General features: G+C 44.0%; 1 protein-coding gene across 3 annotated transcripts in view; it reads right to left on the bottom strand.

Annotated features, from left to right (window-relative positions):
- The window catches only part of SFMBT2 (Scm like with four mbt domains 2), a 104,149-nt gene that overhangs the window by 31,956 nt on the left and 48,688 nt on the right, over positions 1 to 23,505 (bottom strand). For 2 of the 3 annotated variants that reach the window (XM_088165960.1, XM_014884756.2), the window contains exons 6-10: positions 23,028 to 23,274; positions 18,101 to 18,198; positions 6,468 to 6,569; positions 5,709 to 5,856; positions 331 to 413 (exon numbers count right to left, since the gene is read on the bottom strand). In XM_088165960.1, the coding sequence (XP_088022086.1) occupies positions 331 to 413; positions 5,709 to 5,856; positions 6,468 to 6,569; positions 18,101 to 18,198; positions 23,028 to 23,274 (678 nt within the window). The remainder of the gene's footprint in view (positions 1 to 330; positions 414 to 5,708; positions 5,857 to 6,467; positions 6,570 to 18,100; positions 18,199 to 23,027; positions 23,275 to 23,505) is intronic. The other variant, XM_088165961.1, reaches the window with a different exon arrangement.

The following is a 23,505-nucleotide window of genomic DNA, read 5'->3' as shown; positions in this document are numbered from 1 at the left end:
TAAAATGTAGAAAGGGGCAAATGATACTATGCAATTTCTTTACCTGAATTATTTTTAGTAGCACTTGAATTAATTGCAATAACCAGTTGAGATCCTTTTCATGCTGTACAAAACCGGAGAGGGATGAAGAGCAGGATAATTACAGAAAAAGACAAAACTAAAATCAGGTTTTTTTCTCTTTTAGGGATGGAGACCTGGAGCACTCCCCCAGTTTCCTGCCTTGAGCAGCCTCATGGTGCTCTGGGGGAGCCTCTCAAAGCCTTGCAGCACTGCTTCTGTGCAAGCTGTTTTGTTTCACGTGGATGGACAGGAGCAAAAGCAAGAACTTACATTTCTAAAGCACAGGTGAGGTGCTGCCTCAGCTCCACACTGCTTCTGGTAATCTGCCCAGTCAAAGTCCTGGCCAGAGTAACCTGCAGGAGGACAAAACAAAAAGAGCCATCAGCCACCACTCCACACCACAGACAGGACAAAAGGGGCCCCAAGCAGGTGAGCACTGGTGTCTGAAGCCAATGGCTTCTCCAGCCTCCACTCACACACCTCCTGCATCTCACTGCCAAGTCTCCATTAAAAAGTAGCAAGACATAATTATTTTCCTACTTTCCCTTTTCTGTGAGCATCTCCCAACTTTTTACAAACCCATAATTAATGAGAAGTGCCACTGTCCCAGATTTCCACATGGGGCTACTTATGGATTTCCTTCTCCTGCTTTTAGCTAGAAAAAGATGGGGTTATGGAGCTGGACATGGGTTATTTGCTGGTCCCTCAGGAGTGGACAGGGAGAGGATCAGCACCATCAGAAGCTGATCCATCCTCTCTTTCAAAGCAGGAGATAAATTCCCTCCTCTTCAGTCATGTGCCCTCCCTGACTGACTCCCCAGCAGCTCAGGGTGTGTGAGCTGAATCCCATCCCTGTAAGAATGTTACAGAAACCTGGAGCAGAGCAGGAAATTGAATGCAGACCTCCCATCCTCAGCAAGCAGATCATCCCTTCAGCCTCTGCTTCTAAGTAAAATAAAGGGATTCCTTTATATGTACATCTCTCAAGGAGTCCCATCACAGAAAGACAAATGAGAGCTCTGCTCATCCACTATTCTTACTTGGCAATTTAGGCAATAAATTCTTGGGACAGAAATGTTTTGGGTTTTTTTAATTTGCTTTTGAGGGCTTTTTATTTGTCTGCCTCTTAGTCTCTATTTCTGCAGTGCTTGAAACCAGGGAGTGCTAATCCTGTCCAGGGGCCTGTGGATACTTTAATGACATTACTGCAGAACTACTCTTACTGGAAAGTTTCAGGAGTCACCCAAAGGCCAAATTCTCCCCTCAATCTCCCTTCCTGGCATCTCAGCCTGGCCTCATTTCACAGAACATCCCTAAATGCTTTTTGCATTGATAGTCAAAAAGAGACCCTCAAGATCAAATGGGAATGAATCATTTATGACAATGAAAAAAATCGTGACTTTTTTTTACAGGCAAGGACTGGAATACTGAGTGTAATCCCCTATCAGTCTGCCAGATCCCAAAAAAATGAGGTAAAATTTTTGAAAACAATGTGCCAAGCATCCTGCTAAGATCCAAGTATCTTGGATAAGATGATTTCTAATCCTAATAATTGCATTCATGACAAACAAATTACTGAGATAAGGCCTTGAGCTAAGATGCCTGTTCTCTGTGGGGTATTAAAGTGTATAATAATTAAAAAATTAAACGTGCACAGGGAGAGAAAAAAGGGCAGTTACTTATAAAGAATATTCCTTTTTCATACAAAAATATATCCTTGCACTGTTTTTTACCAATTTCTGCAACAGTATTTTCTTCACACTTCATCTCTTTTTTTATCTCCAATTTAATCCCCTCACAAATGGGTTTCGTATCTCGATTTTCAGCTACACAGATCTTGTCAGAGTGCATGGAAAAGGCACATTAGAGGTGTTTTAGAGAGGTACAAAAGCTTGACTGTGTTGTCAGCACACAACTGCTGGCTTGGCCCTGCAGCACTGGAACCACTGGAAATCCTTTTCCTTTAGGCTTCAGCAGGAATGGAACCTGGGAGGGCAGGTGGGGACTGAAAAATAACTCACTGCAGCACCCCAAGGAGGATTCCTAGAAGGGAACACCCAGGAATTGATTTAAAATAAGCCCTGACTGCTTGTGGCCTTTTCAGGGTGAGGCTGCACCTCCAGGGCTGTGTCCAGTTCTGGGCTTCCATGGCCAGAGAGACCTGGAGGGGCTGGAGCGTGTCCAGGGAATGGAACAGAGCTGGGGAAGGGGCTGGAGCACCAGAAGGAGCTGGGGGAGCTGGAAAGGGGCTCAGCCTGGAGAAAAAAGGGGATGAGAGTGGAGCCTGTGGCTCTGCACAACTCCCTGACAGGAGGGGACAGCCAGGAGGAGTCCAGCTCTGAGAACAGGGACAGGAGGAGAGGAAATGGCACTAAGCATTTATTTTATCCAGGTCATCAGCCTCATTTTAGAGTAAAACATGAGAAACAGTAAAAGCCATCATAGCCTTATTGTTTCTTATCCTTCCACCTTCAACATTCTTACATTCTTCCACTCTAAATTTGCTTTCACACAACTTTCTGAGAGTTTTCTACCTTTTCTATTTCCCAAAGTGGGGGGTGAGGTTGGATATAAGGAAGAATTTATTCACCCAAAGGGTTGTCAGGCATTGGAATGGGCTGCCCAGGGAAGTGGTCAAGAAACAACTGGACACTCAGTGCTGTGGTCTGGTTGACAAGGTGGTGACCAAAGGCTGGACTCCATGATCCAGCTTGACTGGAGGTCTTCTCCAACCTGACTGATTCCCTTGATGCCTTGGGTTTTAGCTTTTATATTTTTCAGAATCTCTGCCACTTAGTGTGTAACTCTGAAACTTCATGTTAGGTGTTAGTAAGGTCTCTTCACAGGGTAGTGACAAAACAATTCCTTTCTAGCTAGAGAATCAAAGATAACCAGTACCCAAAAAGCAGAAATAACAGTGATGGAAAGGGGGCAAGCCAGGGGCTGAGACTTCACAGCCTGGGGCTGTGGTTGGATAATTGACCCCAAGATGTAGATGAACCAAAATTTATAAAAGTGTAAAACTCATGACCAGGATCCAGCTTGGATTTGATCTGGGTGCAGCCCCAGCAGACCCCTGCACTACCCAAGGTGCATCCTTTCAATAAATGCCTATTTTATTCCTTTTGCTCTGTCTCTGTTCCAGCTCAGCCTTTCCAGCTAACACCCTGACTCTGTGATCCTGCTCTCAGCTGCCTCCCTCAGCACACGGGGAGGTACCAGGCACCCAGTGCCTCCATCAGCACACATCACTCACACCCTGCCACCCTGGAAGGCTCAGCACAAGTCCTGGAAGGCTCAGCCCAGGTGACAACACTGAGAGCTGTGTTTGCACAGCTCAGCTGCTGCTCCTCAAACCTGCAGCACCTTCAGTGTGTTTGCCATCTCAGCTCTGGGCATGGCAGAGCCCAGCAGCCTAAGCAGAAGCAAATATAACAATACAAACATACTGGAGGTTTTGGAAGTGGCTTTTCCTTAGTAAGCTTTACAACTAGGAGCATTATCAAAATGTTTTTTCCTCCCCACTTAATAATAGCTCATAAAACAATGATTGTTACTCTAAAGGGAAGTGGTCTATAAATCCTGCTCTAACAAATATAAACAGAGCTTGTTCAATGTTTATACAGCAGCAGTTAATGGGTATTCATTTTTGGCACTGTACAGGAAAACACTGCTCTCTATTTTGAGTAGCAAATATTTGCACCTCTTGTTCATGACCCATTTACTCCTTGTTTGTCTTCAATAAAGCCCTGATAGGCAAAAAGGCAAGAGAATGAATATCAGACAAACAAAGGACTCTGAACTCCAATACCCCAACCTGGCACATTGTTCTGATGAAAAAAATCAATTGATTTTGAGATCAGAAAACCTCCTTGTCAAGCCTAAAGTAACCAGGGGCCTGGATGCTTTTCACTTTCTGTCTGCTTTCTTTTCTGGTGGTTCATGGGTTTTTGTTGTGTTTAGTTTATTTTCAAATAACTCATTCTAATATCTGATTACATTTTAGTAACTCAAAGAACGTGTCTGCCCACAGACAAGGATTTAAGGTGCTAAAATTCAGTTTGGACATGTAGCCCTTATATACAGTATAAAAAATACAGCAAAACATAGAATGCATCTATCTGACACTGGCTTTATGGCTTTTTAATAGTTTCCCTCCAGGATTTCTGATCTCACAGCAGAAAGCAAATTTGATTTTCACCAGGGGAGTAAGGAGAGACTTTCTGCACTTTCTCAGGTGTCCAGGTGGATCCCAATAACCAGGTGTCACACAAGATCACAGAACCACAGAATCTCAGAATGGTTTGGGCTGCAGGGGCCTAGAAGGTGCCTCAGTTCCACCTCTCTGCCATGGGCAGAGACACCTCCCACTAGACCTGGCCAAGTTAAAAAATATTCACATGACAGATGCTTCAGATATGTCTTAAAATGTTGGCATTTAGAAGAGAGTTGATACACACTTGACCCATAAAACACCATCTCAGACAGGCATTATATCAGCATGGATTGGAGATTTTTAAGCTTATGGTCTCCTTCAGTTAATTATCCTGCCTGGGGCAGGCTGCATGTGAATTTGGGTGGAAAAAACCCAAAATACTCCATTTACTTTCATTTTTAGCAACTTTTCTGGCCAGTATCAGTGAGTGCTTACACATTATCGTTACACCTGGGTTTCAGCAGGAGAGAGAAAGCTAAAGCCCCAGACAGCAAATTTATTTCAGCAGAAGCAGCAGAGCAATCATGGATGCACCACATGCAGCTGCATGCACAGGGCTCCAGGACTTTGGTGGGAATTTCAAATTACATGTGCTGAAGCACTCTGGATATACATGAGAGGATTCTGAATCTGGTAGGGAATAACCATTCCCTTCTCTGGGTTTGGCAGCATCATGCTTTTTCCAAAATGAAGACAAAAGTTCATACACAAAACTTAGCTTGTTGAGTTTGTTTGTTTTTTTTTTTTAAGGCCCTTCTTTCTCCCAAGCAACACTGATTTTTTGGCAATAGACCAACAACCCAGACAGCTTCAAAAACCTGAAATTCCAGGGAACCAACACATTTTGCAAGCAAAGAAATATTGCTAGGGCACCACAGGTGGTTGTCTGAAGTTGGGAGTAATTAACTGCACTGCTACAAAGCTGAGGTACAGCAGGGCTGGAGGCTGTTTCCCCTGGCTCTGACCCGAACACTGCTTGCAGTGTGCCCTGGGATTTGTTGAGACAGCCAAGGAAATCCCTCCTAACTCCGGGGAAGCTGTTTTTACTCAGACATTCAGATTTAAGAGCTCTGCTTGGCCTCAGTGTTGTACCAAGGTGGATGAAACAGGGTTTGCCACTACAGTGATTGGACTTTTAATGCTCCTTTTGCTCTGTACACACACAAAGAGCTGCTAGGAAGAAATTCATGAGGATTTCACAAGCCTGAATCAGATTTCAAGGCACAGGGACATCAATCCTCCAGCAAGACACATTTGTTGAGATGTTCACAGGCTGGTAGGAGCCAGAGCAGCCCCAATCACTCCAGAGAACTCTGGCTTGAGAGACTTCAGATGATCCCCTGCAGCAACCACCACCACAATTTTAAAGGCAATAATAACAAGCACATGTCTTTCAGGGCAAACCCAAAAATCACTGAGAAGGAATACAAACCCTTGGGAGGTGTGAGATTGACTCCGTTTTTAAGGCACCACTGTATTGGCAAGATCCCCAAGGAATCTGCATGGCAAAGCATCGAGATTTTGCTGGGTTCAGGTCTCAAGTCATCAATGGTCACTTGTAAATAATGATTGTTAAAAACCTAAGAGGTGAAAAAGAAGAGATCAAAATCAGGAGTTAGATTTGCTGCAACACTAGGTAATGCAGAAAGCTGCAAGAGCCAAACCTGGGGATCAAACTACTGAAAATAATTTACTCTCACCTAAACCTTTTCATCAAAGTGTTTCTCCCCAGGAGATCAAAGCCTGAGTTTTAGAGATGGGTGAAATGAAGCAATGGAAAGCACTGAGGTTCAGGGTCCCACAGCTGAGCAGCAACAGGAGATGATCCTGAAGACCCCAGAGCCTTCCAGCTCCATTCAGCTGTTTTATTTCCAAAGGTTTCTCAGATGTGCAGGGAAAATACACGTGGATGGAGGGGAGACAAAGACAAAAGAAGGACCCTCTTTTTTTGCATGCCTGTGGTAGATGAACATGCTCATCCCCATTGGTTTTAAGTGCATGGAATCAGCTGGTGATGCTTGTGGGAAAGAAAGAATTAATTAGGAGCATCCATGGATTTTAAACCTATTTCTTAATGTCTTCTCCAGCCACTTAAGTACCACCCTCGTTTTTGGTTTTTTTCTAAATGTGGTGGAAATCAGGAAGGGTTTCCCAATCAGGCTCTTTCCATCCCTGCTTTCTGAGCACTCACCTTGGTCACTGATGCAGGACAGATATGAAATGGCTCCCTCATATTCACTGCCTCCAGCTTCATCCCCACAGTGAAGAAGTGGTTTCTCAAATCAGCATGGTCCTGTGGGAACAGGAACACATGGTGACACCAAGAAGGAGCCAATACATCTGAAAATCTATTTCAAAGGCATCCAAGTGGGTTTTATCAATTTAGCTGTTCCTATGTTCTTCTCATGCCAACCCAACCACAGAAAGAGAGGAGACAACCTCAGTCCTAGGGGACACATCTACATGCCCCTCTCAGCAAAGGCATCCAACCAGAACTTGGTCCACAGGGAGATTGTGCTCACCAAAATGAGGACCTGGCTGCTTGAAAATCTCCCTTGGGCAGAGCTTCTCCAACTCTGACAGCCACCACCCTCCAAGCAACTGAGATTCCAGAGGTGCCAAGACTCAAACTGAAGCCCCCCAGGGTAATGCACAAAATGGATGCAGAGCTCAGCATGGCCCTGATTTACCCTGATGGATGTCCAGCACCTGCAGGGCACCAAAGGAAGCACCTGGGCTGGTCTCCAGGATGGCAAGATGGAATGGTATTTTCTTCCAGCCAGGAGACTGGAAATGGATTAGGGCTTGGACAGTGAAGTCAGACACAGAATGTGAGCAACCAGAAAACATGATGATGGGAAAACAGGCAGCTGTGTTCAAGTCCATGCCAAACTTAACACTTCCACCTGGGATAAAACCTGGCTGCACCCACAGGCTACACACAGAGGGCTCCCCACAGCAGCTCTGGGGATGCAGGATGCAGTCCTGAAATTCAGAAGCAACCCAGATTCACCTCCCTGGTTTACCACCAGTTTAGTGTTTAACACCTAATTACTCCATCCCTTGTGACCTCTATCTAAGAGTCACACAAGCTGCCACCCTAATTCCAGGGTAATGACTGCATTTTGTGTTCATTCAATAAAAATGTCCCCCAGTATTTCTAAACCACTGGTGCATTAGCCAATACAAGCATAAAGAGAGGTGATGTTATATTTAGCATACACTCATAGACTACTCCAAAATACATGTAAAAAGCTTGCTATCTGTAAGTGGTTAGCAACAATAATCCCATCTACATTCATTGCTACACGTGGTATTCTTGTTCTAAAATGATTTTCTATTGATCCGAAGTTGTGCTTCATTGTCCTTTCTTTTCCCAAGAACTGTCTGCACTTGTAAGGGCTTAACAACTTCTATTTTGGGATCTTACATTCCAACTGCTGCTAGAGATAAGGATTTTTACAAGCTCCAACCACAGCTAAATGAATGGTTGTTTTCATTTTACCAACCTGCAGTGTTACAGAGCCCTTTAGGTGAGAACCAAAAAGCAGAAAAAAACATCAACTATGATGTATTTTGTCTCAAACCAGAAGAAAACACTGATGAGGAAACTGAGGAATATTTAATAATGGCCCAGAGCCCAAGGAACTAATGGCTGAGGAAGGAGCAGACATCCAGGAGTTTGAGGATCCTTTTCATAAGGGCATGCAATGATAGGATGAGGGAGAATGGCTTTGAGCTGAAAAAGGGCAGATTTAGATCAGACATTAGGAACAAATTCTTTACTGTGAGGGAACTGAGTCACTAGAACAGGCTTCCCTGAAAAGTTTTGGATGTTCATCCCTGGAAGTGTTCAAGGCCAGGAACTTGGGACAGTGGGAGGGAGATGAGCTTTAAGGTACTACCAAAAACTGCCACCTTTAATACTGAAAAGGCTTCAGAGGGAAAAGACGATGGCTGCAAAACCCCAATCTCACCAGCACTGAACTTCAAACCCCTAAAGGAAAAACAGCATTTGAACTGGAGGGCTGCCTCCTCCTGCCTGAGGATCCACACTCGGAGTCTCCTAATCCTTGGAGTGAAGTTGTAAAGAAAAGGCAACTCTGCAAAATGTGCATCTGGAATCAGCATCTCCCCACAAACGTTCCATGATTCAACTCACGCTCGGATCCAGCCTCAATATGTAATAAGCCAAGATCCACCAAAGTACTTAATCATGTTTATCTTTAAACATGCAAGTAGTTTAATCAACTTTTAAAGTGATTTGTTGATTGAGACCAAAATATACTGACACCAAACCATACTGCTTCTCCTTTTTATCTGAATCATTTTCTTTGGTGTTTCTCCTTCTATTTGTTTTGGCTTTTTTCAAAAGAGAAAAATAATCAGATGGGGGGAAAAAAGCATCAATAATATTTAAAGGTATTTTACTTCAAAAGCGCTGTGTACCTTGGGATCAAATCTCCCTTGTCATTCAGCATAGCAAGTAAATATTTTCCATTAAATTAGTTGCAAGAGCGAACTCGCAAGGGGAGTTCACAAGATCTCAAGTACATCTCCCTTTTGAGGGTCAAAAGCCTCTTTGAAGCAGGAACATGCATTTCTTTGGAGAAATGCTGTGGAAGTAAAAACCTTTTCTGTGTTAAATGTCATTTTTCAGATGGAAAAGCTTTCATGGAGAAAAAGTCTTTGTATTGTACCTCTCTGGAAAATGGTCAGGGTCTGGATATTTGATCTGTTTCGTATAGTGGATAAGAGAATCATCAAAATTTACTAAAGCAGCTTTATATTTTTGCAATCACAAAAGAAAAGAAAAAAGATTCCTGATGCCATTCTCCGGTTCCAGTGCTGGAGCTGCCTCAGCCAGCAGGGAATTACTTAGGATTTGGCATATGCTCCTCTTCAAAACTCCAATTAATTTACATAATTTCTAAGAATAGGTTCCAGAGAAGTGATGGCAAAGCTTTTAATTAGTATTAGACTCAAAGTGATACACTGGATAATGAACTGCTCTCTCTTCCCTTTATTCACACTGACAGGAACGACGCCTGTTTAATAAAAGCAGCTACAAGGAGAGGACTGGAGGGCTGAGACTTTCTCCTGGTCCCCGCCAGGCTCTGCAGCTGAACAAAAGAAATGCCTGAAAAGATAATGGGTGGCAGAATTCAACTCTTTGCTGCTATTTCACAGCATTCAGCACCACCAGTGAGGATGTCACCAGCCATTATTTTTAGCAACTTCTCCAAGTGACTTTCAATTTCCTTTGAAATGGAGATCAACAGGCAGAATAGTTTTGACCAGCTGGAGCATTTTAAAGCCTCATGCATGGTGGGCCTTCACTCCTACTCCCAGGAGCAGCCTCGCTGACCACACAGAAGTTTGGGCTGGGTATTAGGAAAAATTTTACACTGAATGGGCTGCCAAGCATTGGTACAGGCTGCCCAGGGAAGTGTTGGAGTCACCATCCCTGGAGGGATTTAAAAGTTGTGTGGATGTGGCATTTGGGGACATGGTTTAGTGGCGACTTGGCAGTGCTGGGTTAATGGCTGGACTCGATCTTGGAGGTGTTTTCCAAACTAAATGAGCCAACGATTCTGTGATTCTATAATTTATACCAGCACATAACCTGTCCTGGGGTTCACCAGCCCTGAGAGGGGAATGGAAACACCCCCTGGCTGCTGAGGAGAAGTCAAGTAACTGAGACTGACAATCAGCAAGGATGCAGGAGAGTCCCTTACAGCAAAGTGAAAAAATCATGCCATGAAACATTCAACAAATTAACGTGGCACAGGCACCACAGCTGCTCACTCCAAGGGTCACAGTCTCTAACATGATGGATTACAGCTCACGGGTAATGAGTGAGCAAAACCCCTCAAAGAACGTCTGTCACTCACAGTCCAAACCCACTGGCAACAGCCAGAGCTGTCACAGCTCACTATAATCCCAAAAAAGCAATTAAACTCAGCCCCACACTCACAGCTTTAGAGCAGGGGGCGCATTTGCAAATGCACAGGCTGTGACCCCCTGGGCCACCTGAAAGGCAGCTCTGCTTTGATACACATCTGCAGCATGATTTCCATCTTTACATGGCTTGTGTTTCTGTAATTATTCTGCAAAAATTACTGAGGGGCTTTACTGATGGGCTTTGCAACAGCTCACTGCATCCAGCATCACGCAGCTCTGGGAACTGCAACATCTGGAGGTCAAGTAACAATTCAGGCACAGTGCTGGGAGCAGAAACAGGCTCCAAATTCCCAGCCTTCTTTTTCTTTCTTTAGGGTCTGAGATAGCCACGTACTTTTCTCCTCACAGCTAACGAGCCACCAGCAGTGTGGATTTCAGAAATGCCAGGTGACACGCCAGCCTAAATGTCACTCCAAAAGAGATCCACAAAGATTTAGAAAAGCATTGCAACTCTTAAGGATGTGAGTAAGCCTTAGAGAAGCACTTTTGTGGGTGACATGCTTAAGTCCTGATAATTAAGTCAGTAAGTACTAGTTTTAGGTGACAGACTCAGAAAGAGAAATTTCAAAATCATCACTGCCATTTGCTCAACCTGGTAGCTAAATACCAGGTCAACAAATGTTAATTTCTGCCAACAAAATGCCATTTGGGTGTAAATAAACTCAATTTTGTCCATGTCACGGGAGTGGAGCTCAGGTAATTTTACAGTGCACTGGGTAAAGCTGATAGAGCAGGGGAAGCTGGCTAAGCTGCTTTTGTCTGTGACACTTAGGGAAGCTGCACTCCAGGCTGTTTGCTCTATCTGTGCCCCCAAACCCAAAGAACAGCATCACTATAAGATTGTGAAATGTCCATTTCTAGCCCATTCTGCTCAAGAGCACTGGAGTAATAAAATTTTAAAGACAGCAGCTTACATATAGAAAAGAGCAAAAAGAGCAAAAGCCTCTCATTTGGGTCTAATTTTCAAATTTCAGGCTAATTTTCAAATATTATTAAAACTCAGGGCTCTTTTGGTCTAGGACAGTCAGATGCACACAAATTACAAAACTGCAACTTCATGCAAAATACAGAACTAAGTTTGAATGCTGAAAAGTTGCAACGTTGAGAGGCTGATTAAAAACACTGACCACTTAATAAATTATTGGCCTGAGCCTCCTTTAACCATAACAAAGTGAAATATTCTTGCCTTCAGTCCCATCTCTCCTGGTTTACCCTAATAAAGGACATACAAGCCCCATCTGGTATAACTAGGAACATATTAGCTGATCTGGTTTTTGTTTTTGAAGAAATCACTTCCCCTCCGTGTTTTGTGTAATTTCTCCAAGAAATTGGCTGTTTCTAATAGCCTAATTTTAATCACAAAGCTCACGTGTGGGAACCAGTCACAAACACAGTAATAGCAGTGGTTAAACTGCCTCCACAGGAATTTGTGTTTAGATTGAGGGGGGAAAAAAAAAGAAATAAAAAAAAAAGAAACGCTACCAAATGCAACCCTCTGCATTATTTGCAGATGAATCAGTCTTGTTTGTGATTCACCAACTTCCTTTGCTAAACATGGAGCAATTCTCCCTGTAAGGCACAACATGTGCAAACTGTCCCCTTGTTCTGACAAGAGCCATCAGAGGAAGACCCAAATGTGGAGACGTGGGGTGGGATGAGGAGGAAAGGGTGCTGGGAGGGAAGTTTTAGAGACACCACGACCCTGAAGCAACGAGAGCCAGCCACAAACTGCACCTGCCGAAAAGCCCCTTGAAAAACTGCAGATGCTTCTGCCGAGGACTGGATTTAGCCCTACGGATTTTAAGCTCCTCTTGTTGAATAAAAAATAGTTACCATAGAAACAGCAACATTGCGGAGTAGCCGGTGGAAATGCGAGCACACCTTCTCCGTATGGCTCGGGCCACCACAGATGGCATTAGGGCAAAGATCCCCTCCCACACAGCTCCTGCTTGGCTCTGCCTGGGAGCTGGAAGCGTGGGCAGAGGTAAAAGAGATGGATATTCATCCACTCGGGGATTTTTTTGGTGTTGTTTGGTTTGGGTTTTTTTAGCATCTCAGAGCCACGGCGCTTGGCAAGCGCTGGCCGGTGAGCCGCGGCTGCGTTACACGCCCAGGTAAAGTCACCTGAAAGGGTGGCACAGGTGGGAACAGCTACCTGAGCGCTCAGAGTGAAACCAGCAGTGTCCCTGCTCACATCCCCCTCAACACACAGCCCCTGGACTGTGAGGAGGGACTGAGGATGGCCTCGGTAACACCGTGGTATGAATCGTTACTGAGAAATCAAAAGGAATTTGTCAGAGCAGAGAGGATCGGGAGCCCATTCAGTGCACACCGTGAGCTGCAGCCACCCTGGAAAACAGCTACACATCACAGCTGCTTTTGCTTTCTTTGAGGACATTAATTCATCTTTAGATCATGCAACAGTAGACTTATGGAATGGTTTGGGTAAGAAGAGATTTTAATGATCATCTCATTCCAAAGCCTCTGCCACAAACAGGGACACCTTCCACTATCCCAGGGTGCTTCAAGCCCTTCCAACCTGGCTTTGAACACTTCCAGGGATGGGGCATTCACAACTTTTGAGCCAACTTCCTCCAGTGCCTCACCAATCCCACAGGAAAGAATTTCTTGTTAATATCTGATCTAAACCTCCCCTTTTTCAGTTTTAAGCCACTCCCCCTTGCCCTATCACTACGTACCCTTGCAAAATGCCCTAAAATGGGTGACTTTTAGGTATCACCCACCCCATACATGAGAGCAAATGCTGTGTAGGTGCACATCAGCCCCTCTCAGTGGAAAACATTGCCCAGGGCAGGAGGGCAGGAGCTCAGGATGTCACAAACTCCCTCACACTTACGCTGAATTAAGTGATTCAACTAAATCTTGCTGACCTCTCCCCATCCTGAGAGACCCCAGCATGTAATAAAGAAAACTACACATGCCAGAGGGACGAGGAAGGCTGAGGGACCTGGTTCTCACTCATCCCATCTGCTTGGCTCGAGTGGCCTCTAGCATTTCTCTCCCAGCACTGACTTTCATACGGAGCTGCCAAACAGTCCCCGGGGGCATCTCAGACAGGGCTTGGCTTTGCCCACCTCCCTGGACTGCTCCTAACCCAAACCTTTGCACAGCCTTGCCCTGTCAGGAGGGAGCTGGAGAGGGTTAGAGCCGTTCACTGCTCACAGAGGTAGCACCAGGCTCCATCCCTACTCCTTCTGTGGTGTCCCCTGGTTCTTACAAAGAAAAGCAGTGGAGCTGAGGCAGGAGTGGCTCAAAAGGCAGCAGAACAGAGGGATTGGGAAGCCACGCACGTCTCCCAGCCAGGCAAACAGCAGCCATGGAACATGGATGGGGAGGAACAGATGGAGCATAAATAACCTGGCAGCCTGCAGACAACATGGCAACTCGTGGGTTATTAAAGCACAGTGTGAGGAGCCAGGGCCAGCCAAGCCATCCGGGCATGGAGGAGCTGGGACTGGGGTTTGGCTTCCAAGGAAAACCAAAGGCACGCTCCTTTAAAGCTGCTGCATCAGCACGTGCCCATCCACTGAGGGGGGATGAAGACAAAAAAACCCTGCTGGACTTCAAGGCAACTCATGCAGCCAGGTCAGGATTATCTATGAGCTGAAAGCATCCCATGGGTTTCTTGAATTTAAACTCTTCCAGAATACAAAACACTGCAAGAAAACACTGTAAAATACCCAAAATGTTTACTAAATTCTGAGAGATGTTGTCTTCCTCTCTTAAAAAAAAAAATCAAGGTCTTGGAGACAGGGTCACTCTTACTCTCACTACTAAAATGTACAGTTCATCCACTGGAAAAAACATATTTTTTTTTGGTAGGAGGGAGTCCTGTTTAATATTTCCTTCAGGTTTGTGAGTGCAGAACTAGAAGCACCACTCTGTCCTGAATTTCAGGGGCAGCTCTTGCCTGGGTGGTGGATGGTCCCTCCATCTATCTCCTTAGGAGAGATCTGTCCCAACTGATTATGCCATTAGTTTTAGTATTAATTAATACTATATAACTGGTAACAGAAGACATCCAGAAGCTCCAGTCAGAAACAGGGGAACACTGGGCTGGGCATAATATAGAGGGTTTTTTGCTAGAAATATTTAGAGCTGGAAAAAACGAAGAGCAACTTCAGGAAAGAAGGAGAGGAGGGCAGAGGAATGGGACCAAAGGCTCTAAATCAGGAACTTCCACTTGTCTTAGCTAACACCACTCTCTCCTAGGTGCTCTTCAAGCAGTTTATCGTGGTTTGGTTTAGGAATGTGGCTGGTAACAGCTCCATCCAAGCCAGTCAGGATTCACTTCACAGGAATTGGGAACAGGATGCCAATAGGCAAAATCCAAGGAAAGATGATGAGCACCCCAAATCCTGGGTAGGGTTTAGTTGCCCAAACAGAGGTGTCTGAGATGAGGATCCCTGACATCTGCAGGGGACCCAGAGATCTGGCACAGGAAACTGGAGAAAGCTGAAAGGGAGGTCAGAGAGGATATCCAGGACCTCCTGCCTCTCCCCAGGAAACTAAACCCATTCACCTCATACAAGCTGCTGGGCTGTGACTCTAAAATATGCCCTGATTGGTAGTATTAGGGTTGTGTTTGGAGCATGGCTCCCTCTTAGAGAGCACCAGCAATGCCAGCACTGAAGCAAACCACTGAAATTGTTCCACTTAACTCAAAATCAGGCCCCAGTAACGTTTTGACCATCTTTATTCACAACAAGCCCTGACCATTTTATCAGGTGTCCCCTGAAGCCCAAGCCATCATTTATGGTGCTGGAGCATCCCAACAGCACTCTGAAATCAGAGCAGACACAGCAAAGGACACATCCTTGGGTTGTGGCCTTTTGGAAGGATTTGTGCTCCTAAGCCATTCAAACATCCTTGAAAACCCTGTCTGTTTATTTTTCTTCAAGGATCAACATGTTTTCTGAAAAGCAGGGAATGACAAAATAGCAGGTGGGATGCAAAAAGCTTTTGTGAGGAGGAAAATTTATTCCAGGATGTGCAGTTTGCAAAACACTATGTTTAGTAGCTGCATAATAGCAGCATTTTCTGGCAGTTAAACATCACATTCCTTTCTCAAAGGATCCTAAAGCATTTTACAAACACTTCCAACATATGGCCAAGTGTAAAACAGCACCAGGAAAATATAAAAAAAGAAAACCCTGTTTGCAGCCTTCTCCCTCATTTTTACAACTGGCTCCTGTGGTCTGGTGTCCTCTCCCTGGATGGCAAGAGGGGATCAGGGTTGTGCTTCTGCAAGGGGTTTTTGGAGCTGCTGCTGAAGATCTCCACGTGCCAAGCTCAGCTCTGTCACACTCCTGAGCATTGATAATTCAGGCTCAAACCCACGGTTTTTGAGTTTTCAGGCAGAACCCAACCCTGTGACACCAAAGCCATGGGCTGTTCTCACACTGCAAAGGTGGCTCTGCTCTGCCAGTGCCACCTCCTGGGGACAGCCTGATGGCACCACGGTGACACCCCCTCAGTCAGGCAGACATTTAAGGACAACACAGATTCAAGTAATAATCCAGCCCAGGGGAGATGCTCATGAGGAGCAACTACCTCCACCCTGCTCAGCCATGGAATTCTGCAGGGAAATGTGGGAAAAACAGAATGTAACTGCTCAGTGTGCAGTTACCATGTCTGCCAAAATAGACATTTTCAGCTTTCCAGAAGATCTCCAAGAGTTTCCAGCTGTCAAACTTTGTGTTTTTTATCTCATCTAACACACGACAGCTACAGTAGCAAGGAGCCCCAGGCATCATGTAGAGACACTACTGTGCTGGCTTTGTAAATAAAATAAAAACAATTAAAATTAAAAAGGAGTTACAAAATACACCTTTGGATATGACACTCTTTGCTGGGATCTGGGATTCTACTTGAAGGTCCCACACATAATCACTGGATTCCTTTGTAATATCAGTCGAGTTTACTCTCAGATGGTCTCCTAAAGCCTTAACTCATGTTTAAGTCATTACTAGAGGAAGACTTCCTCACAGGCACAGATGACATCTTCTCTTTTTTCTCTTTAATTAAGATGTACAAAAAGGAGTTGATTCACCCTAAACGGGCAGAATGATGTGATGCCCACACAAAAAATTTCTTCAGTCTCCTGCCTTCCCAGCACCATAACCAGGGCTCAGACAACACCAAACTGAATTCTGCTCATCCTATGCTCACCTTCCATATTATGTTAAACAGAGAAGTCCTACTGACCTAATCATGGACCTAAACATTGACATTTTTGCCACATTTGGCCTTAAATTAACTCTCCTCTTGGGCCATTCAAGCATTCCAAGGTTTTGCATTGTGCTCTAAGAGGAACATCTCTGCAAGCTCCAACCACACAGCACAGCAACTGGAATTTGCTGAATTCAAATTTATGACCTGCATGCAATAATTAAAATAAGTGGGTATAAGTCTGGCACGCTGGGAAGAGGCAGCAACACAGCTGTTAGTTATAAACCTTTTTTTCAAAAGGATGTTTCATGAGCCTCATCAGAAACATTCTTCACTCTTTCACATAGACAGGAATAAAATTTACACATTAGACATTCCCTTTTGTGATTTAATCCCTGCCCCACACAAAGCATTTTTGATCTTGAAGCTGCCAGTGCAAACTTTTAATAGAGTTGGCAGATGGGAGCCTTGGCTGAGATGAATGGCAGAGACCCAGAACTCTCTGCACGCCACTTCCATCCCAACACAGGGCTCCTCAAGCCCACATCTGTGCCCAAGGCCAACACAAATCTTCTCCCAGCACAGCAGAGCTCCCACACTGCCAATGAGCCACTGCCTGGGCCATTAGCAAAGTGTCCCCAAATTAATGTTGCTAATTTGAGTGCATCTCAGCTGGGCAAGGAGCCTGGATTCCTCATGGGAAGCTGCTGGCACGTCCCTGCAGGGAGGGTGAAGGTGGCACTGGGGTTTTGTGGCAGCCAGGATGGGACATGGTAACAGCCTCATTCCAGTTATGGGACCATAAAATCGTTTTCAGTTATTAAAGCCCTCTGAGATCAAAGCCTAACCATTAACTCAGTACTGCCCAGGCCACATCCACACATGAACTGCACCAATTCCATGGATGTTTTGGAGTGCAGTGCTGCTTAAAAGGCTGGGAAGGAACCCAGAGGGTCCCCAGGCTGGTGGTGAGGAGGGCAGCCTGGTCCCCAAGCAAGAGGTGACACCAGGAATATGGGAACACTGAAACAAACCTCCCGGAGCATCCTCTCACTGCTCATCCCACCCCTGCCAGGATGGAGCTGCTGGAAACCAGGCAGGCACGGCTGAAAATCAGCATTATCTGCAGCCACCATGGTTAACACTAGTGCAGATTTACACGGGAAATTAAAGCCAGTGCCTTGGGGCTGAAGCACCAGAGTGAGAATTAAAAAAAAAAAATTAAAAAATAAGATGCAGGAGCAAAATTATCTCTCACTTCCACTACAGGTCCCTGAAGGAGGTTTCTCTACCTTGTGGCTTGTGATCAGGTGAAAACTTTGGTGCAAGGCTCACAGAAATCTGTTCAGTTTGTGTCAGCTTTTTTATTCACAGCCTTACTATTTCATAGTTGTGTACAACTTTGTGTCTTTGCACATGTCTAACAGAGTAAGACACACGAAAAACATCTGGAGAAATCCCTGCTGGTCACTCCCAGCCCCCAGAAAACACCAACAAAGAAATAAGGCCACACATAAAAAGTGTTTTATATAAACATCCAACTTGTGACCTTCCATGGTTATGTATTATAGCAAAGGCCTTTCCAGAAAAAGTTTAACATAAGCTGCTAAACATGGCATGATATTTATTCATCACAGGTTCCACAAGCAAAGGAAAAATATCTTTTACCTTGAACACTTCCATTGGAAGAGGAAAATTTGCTGCATCATTAAGGGATTTTTCCAGAGCGCATTTCCACTCAGTTATAGTCTTCAGAGAATAGATATCTAAAGGGATGACAATAACACAAAGAAAAAAAGAACAACAAAACCAAGAGGTGACTGTTTGGAGATCAAACATTTTTGGAAGACTAAAGTTCTTAAGTCGTATGAATGAACAGAGCAAGTGAAATGAACAGTGTCTATAATTCCAAGCTGTGCAGCATGGATAAATTCAACACAAAAGCAACTAGCAGGAGCACACTGGAGGAAGATTGTGTTTTATATCCTGGAGTAAAACCCAGAAAAATTCACATCCTTCAAATACTGCTGAAGGAATGAGAATTGTATCATCTCATTGCTTGGAAAGAGTGAAAAAACTCTCCTTTGATTTTCATCTCTCAAAATACCTGATGTTTCCTAGTTTGAGGAGCCTCACGTCTTCAGCCAATATTAGTCATATTTGAACAAAGCAAAAATTACCATTATCAAGGCACCTGTTCATCAGAAAGTGTCTGGGGTTTTTTTTGGTTGTTTTTTTTTAATTGCAGGGTTGGGGTGGGTGTGGGAAGAAACATTTCAGCTAAATCTCTACCCAGGCACATTTTCTGGTATCACACTCAAACCAGAGCATCACACCAGAGCAAGGACTTACACTTATGAATTTTCATCATTATACTTTTAGGCAACATCTTTGTGCAGCTTCACATTGCTTCCAGTGAGTTTCTTTACACAGGTTTAATATTATTAAATCATGATATTAACAAGCCCTTTATGGTTCAGAGCAGTGAAATGCCTATGAATCATCAAAGGGAACAATGTAGGAAACAATACAGTGATGAGGGACATTATATTGGATTTACTCCTGCCCTAGAAAACATATTGTTATCTTGCACGTAACAAGTTATTGCAGAACATTCATATCAAGGTCTCAAAGAGAGAAGATAGGTAGATAGACTGCAACAATGATTAAAATGGAAATGAACATTTGCTCAATAATAAACTTGAACCTTGATACAGAGTGAAGAGTGTGGAGCTTTTCTTTGGCCAGTCTGGCTTCCCACGTTCACATCAAGGTTCAATTTGGCCCAATTTGCATTTAAATCCTGTACATCTAATAACCGTATATATTTACTAGCTAGCAGAAGATTTACTGCTGTATCTTACAATTCTGAAGGAGGGAATAAAAAATATGTGTAAAAAAAAAAAGGAATTGGCAAGCACTGTTTCCACCTAGCACTGATGGTACAAGAGAATTTTATGCTCTGAACTCAACAGATTTAAGACCTTATCAAAACAGGATTTGCAGAATCACTCAGTGAAGTGGATGTATTTATACTTCCACTGTATCAAATCTCACTACTTCAGAACAGACATCAAGGATATGCATATGAATTTAAACACACTTGAAGGGGAATGTTAACCTTTGAGGGCAGTATTTTTAATTCCTCAGCTGTCTGGTTATTAATGGGAATATAGATTTCAAGTCTTTGTTTACAGCGTGTGCAGCGGGCACAAGTGTTAAGAAGTGCACTCTTTATCTAATTGTTCATTATTTTATAGTTTTGTTGCCCCACTTCTCCCTTGCCTGCAGGAATTCTGATCAGCATGAAGTGCAGGGAGGGGGACGACACCTTGTTTCTTTCTTTTTTGGTTTAATTTACAGGGAAATACTTAACACGATATGATTTTGCCCCAGGCTGCAGCCAGCCTGTTGTTTCAAGTCTGAGTTCAGGAAAACTGTGCCTGATGCTTCCCTGCTGGAAACAGACCCTCATTTTCTATTGTGATGCCAGTGAAGCACAGGAAAGATGAAACTGGCATTTTGGGCAACTCTGGCCAAAATCAGCAAAGACAAGCAGCAACTTTTCTGGGCAGTGTACACAAAATTCAAGATACAGAGGCAACTCCAGTGATTTCAATGGCCAGCAAGGAGTTTCATGTGCACAGTTAATTAGTGGCATCTCGCTTATGCTGGCAAGTGTATGGACACTAAATTGCACGGTTAAAAGAGCATAAAGCATTTTATTTAAGTGCCAGGGCTGCAGGTAATTGAACAAAGTGTACTGTGTCAATTTGTATTAGGGTTCACAAGTAGTGAGCAATTAAAATGACTGGCAATTTGTCTTTAAACAGAAAGTAGCATAAAACAGGATGATCTCGTCCTGCATAAACAGCTGAGCTCAGGCCATCAGTGGCTCTGTGTCAAGCAGCCTGGGCCAATTTGCACTAGCAAGGAGGCTTCTTCCAGACTCAGATACACATCTGAAGGGAAAAACAAGCTATAACTCCTTTGCTTCAGTTAAATGGGCTTGTGAGATATACAGAGCCCATCTGGAGAAGACAGGTGGGATGCTGTTTCATAGAATCATTGCATGGTTTGGGTTGGAAGGGACCTTAGACATAATCTCTTTCAAAGCCCCAGAGGACTCTCGTTCACATTAAGTGGGTGTTAGGAGTTGGGTGGCTTCAGGAAAGAGATCTCTCCATCCAAAATATTGTTTGGGTCCATGGGATCTCCTTTATCTGAGCTGCTCTGCATCTTGAAAGACTGACTTGAAACCTGGCAGGTGCCAGAGGTGGATCAACAGGGAAAAGTCACAACCCAGACACAGAGGGAAATAAAGCTCAGGGTGGATATGCAGCATCCAAGTGGAGGGTAGGTAAAGCACTGTCACCAGCTGCAGAGGTGATGTATAAAAACATAAAAACACCCTCGTTTGACAGCAAGGGGACATACAGCCCGATCTGGGAGCAGCTACATGTCCTCAGCATCTCTTCAGAGGGGATTCATAACAGCTTTGATACACAGTCTAAGGCTGTTCAAGTGGCCTTAACTGGCTTCAGATGTTCAAAATTTAGGACAATCAGGTGTGTGTTCATTGGTTTCAACCCCTGTGAGTGAAAAAAATAGGCTGAAAAAGATGTCATTTCATCTTACCTATGTTATTTGTGTCTTAGCACCCTCTTTTCTCTACTCATTCTAAAGAGAAAGCAATTTCTCATGCAGAACTGTTTTTTGATGCCTGCACCATGGCAGGTGAATCTAATCCCTGAAGTGTAAAAAACAAGGTATTCTGTTTTTGTAAATAAACAGAATCTCTTCTTCCTAAGGAAGTCCACACTATGTCTTTAACACAACAGACATCTTCCTAGTCCAAATGCCCTTCCCTAAAGAAGTCACTTAGGGGATGTACCCCTGCCACAGTCTCCAGGCCTCAGCTCCTTAGGAAACTTCATTTTTTTTGAGTTTGTGGCTTCATTAATAGCCTCATCCCTGAGTTTCTTTAGAGCTCTCTGCTGCCAGCATCTCGTCCTCACAACTCACTACTGCTTCCCTGACTGCTCCAAGAATCCTTTTGCAGAGACTTTCATTTGAAGCAGATCCTGTAAGACCAGCCACCTGGGGAATTCTCTGTCTTCTTTCTCTCAGTTAATGTCTCATACACTTTAGCAATTCATTGTGCCTCACAGACACGGTGGATGGTTGGACAAGAAGCTCTTAAAGGGTTTTTTCCCAACCTTGATGATTCTGTGACTCTGTGTTAGGTGGACATCAAAAGATCAGGAGTGGAACAACCAGCACTGCTGCCTCCAGAAGCTCCTCAGATTTCCACTCCTGACTGGCTGTTCTCTGCAGTGCAGAGCTGACAGCTGGGTCAGAAGGGGGGAATCAATGAAAGACCCCAGAAACAGTGATCAGGAGAAGATTTGGGCAAAATCACAAGAGTTCAGACCTGAAGGGTCTTTTCTCAGCAAATTCCTACAAGGCTCCACTTTAGGAGATGTAAAGTAATGAAGACTTATTTAAGTCAATATAAGTCAGGAAGATCTGGGCGCTGAATCCATTAATAACAATGTTGACTAAAAAGTGAATGACCAGAGAAATGAAAGGAGAAGAAACAGCTATCAGATAAAAACAGGTAAGAACAAGAGACAGAAATTTTATAAGTTAAATCAAGGAGAGGGGGAAAGGAAACAACGCCAGCAAATAAAGAGTCCAGTAACAAGTTTAGAGAAAGACAAGTGAAAAAAAAATGAAAAGAAAGGCATGAGGGGTGGGGAATCCACAGAGAACGGTGTGCAATTGGATAAAAGGAGGAAAGAGTAGAAAGCAAATGAATGAACAAAGAGGAAGCACAAATCTCCTCTGGGGCATTTCTATATTCACCAAACCTATACAGGCCAAGTGGGTTCAGAGCCAGTCAATGAAAAAGTTGTTTCTCTGTAACACAAAGACTCTGTAAAATAACAGAGTGGGTGATATTCATGCTCTCCAGCATTCCCATCTAATTTAGAAGTGATGGGGAACATTGATTTCTACCTATCAGTGAAGAAAAACACACTTCCAAAAAGCACTCAAGACCCAAGTCCCAGACAAACTCCTGAACACAAGAATTGAACATGTCAGGGTCAACTCTCCTCATCAGGTGTGAGGGACAGAAGCCACATCAGAAACACCTTTCCAGAGGAGGGGAATTTAATACTCATGGAAAAACTTCACCCACAGCACAAAGAAAATGAGGCACAGACCTGGACACACTGTTAACCTACACAGGAGAAGGTGGATCAATCTATGATCCCAACCCTTTCCATCCAAGGTGCTCTGAACACTAAACTCAGCTCTCAAGAGCTTCTTCTCCAAGGTGCAATCTCCTGGTGTTTCATATGGTCTGATAGACTTGCAAAGACTCCAACAATTTATTTAATAAAGAATATGGTTCACCTGACCCACCCTGAACCCAAACTGGATGGATCTCCCCTCCCGTTCGTGCCACAGCCAGAAACTACTGACAAAGCAATGTGAATGCTGGAAAAGGACAAAGGTGCTGCACGAGTATCTCAAAACACCAGTGAACAGCACTGAAGGGAGACAATATTTCAGGGGGGTTCTTTACCTGCAGGTGGGTCCATTCTGTATTTATTCTCTTGACACCAACCGACTGGTCGAAGTCTGCAATCCAAGTAAAACAACCACTGGTCATAGGATTCAGTCTCCTCCAATCCCACATAGCGAAGGCGTAATCTTCCTCCAACATTTTCAACCACACTAACTATCCAGTACTGAAAGGGATTCTGGGAATCCTGCAGCTCTATTAAGGAATCAACTGTAATGAGGTCTACAGGGTTTTTTCCTCGCAGAGGCTGTTTGAATAGAAGCAAAACTCCTTATTTTAAACTTTATTTGAAGACTTCTCAAGGAAACAGATGACAGCAGAAGATTATTTTTGTTTTTCACACCATCATCCAAGCGATCAGCAAACAGTCTGTTCTTCTTCTATTTTACCCAATGTCTTCCAAGTGCAAATTCAGAAGTAAAACAGAAAACAACAGTTGTGCTAATTTCTCAACCGACATCATCAACAACAACAACAA

The sequence above is a fragment of the Sturnus vulgaris genome, chromosome 5 (assembly GCF_052056855.1).
Source record: "Sturnus vulgaris isolate bStuVul1 chromosome 5, bStuVul1.hap1, whole genome shotgun sequence".
NCBI lineage: Eukaryota > Metazoa > Chordata > Aves > Passeriformes > Sturnidae > Sturnus > Sturnus vulgaris.
This window is presented reverse-complemented; position numbering and strand designations above follow the sequence as displayed.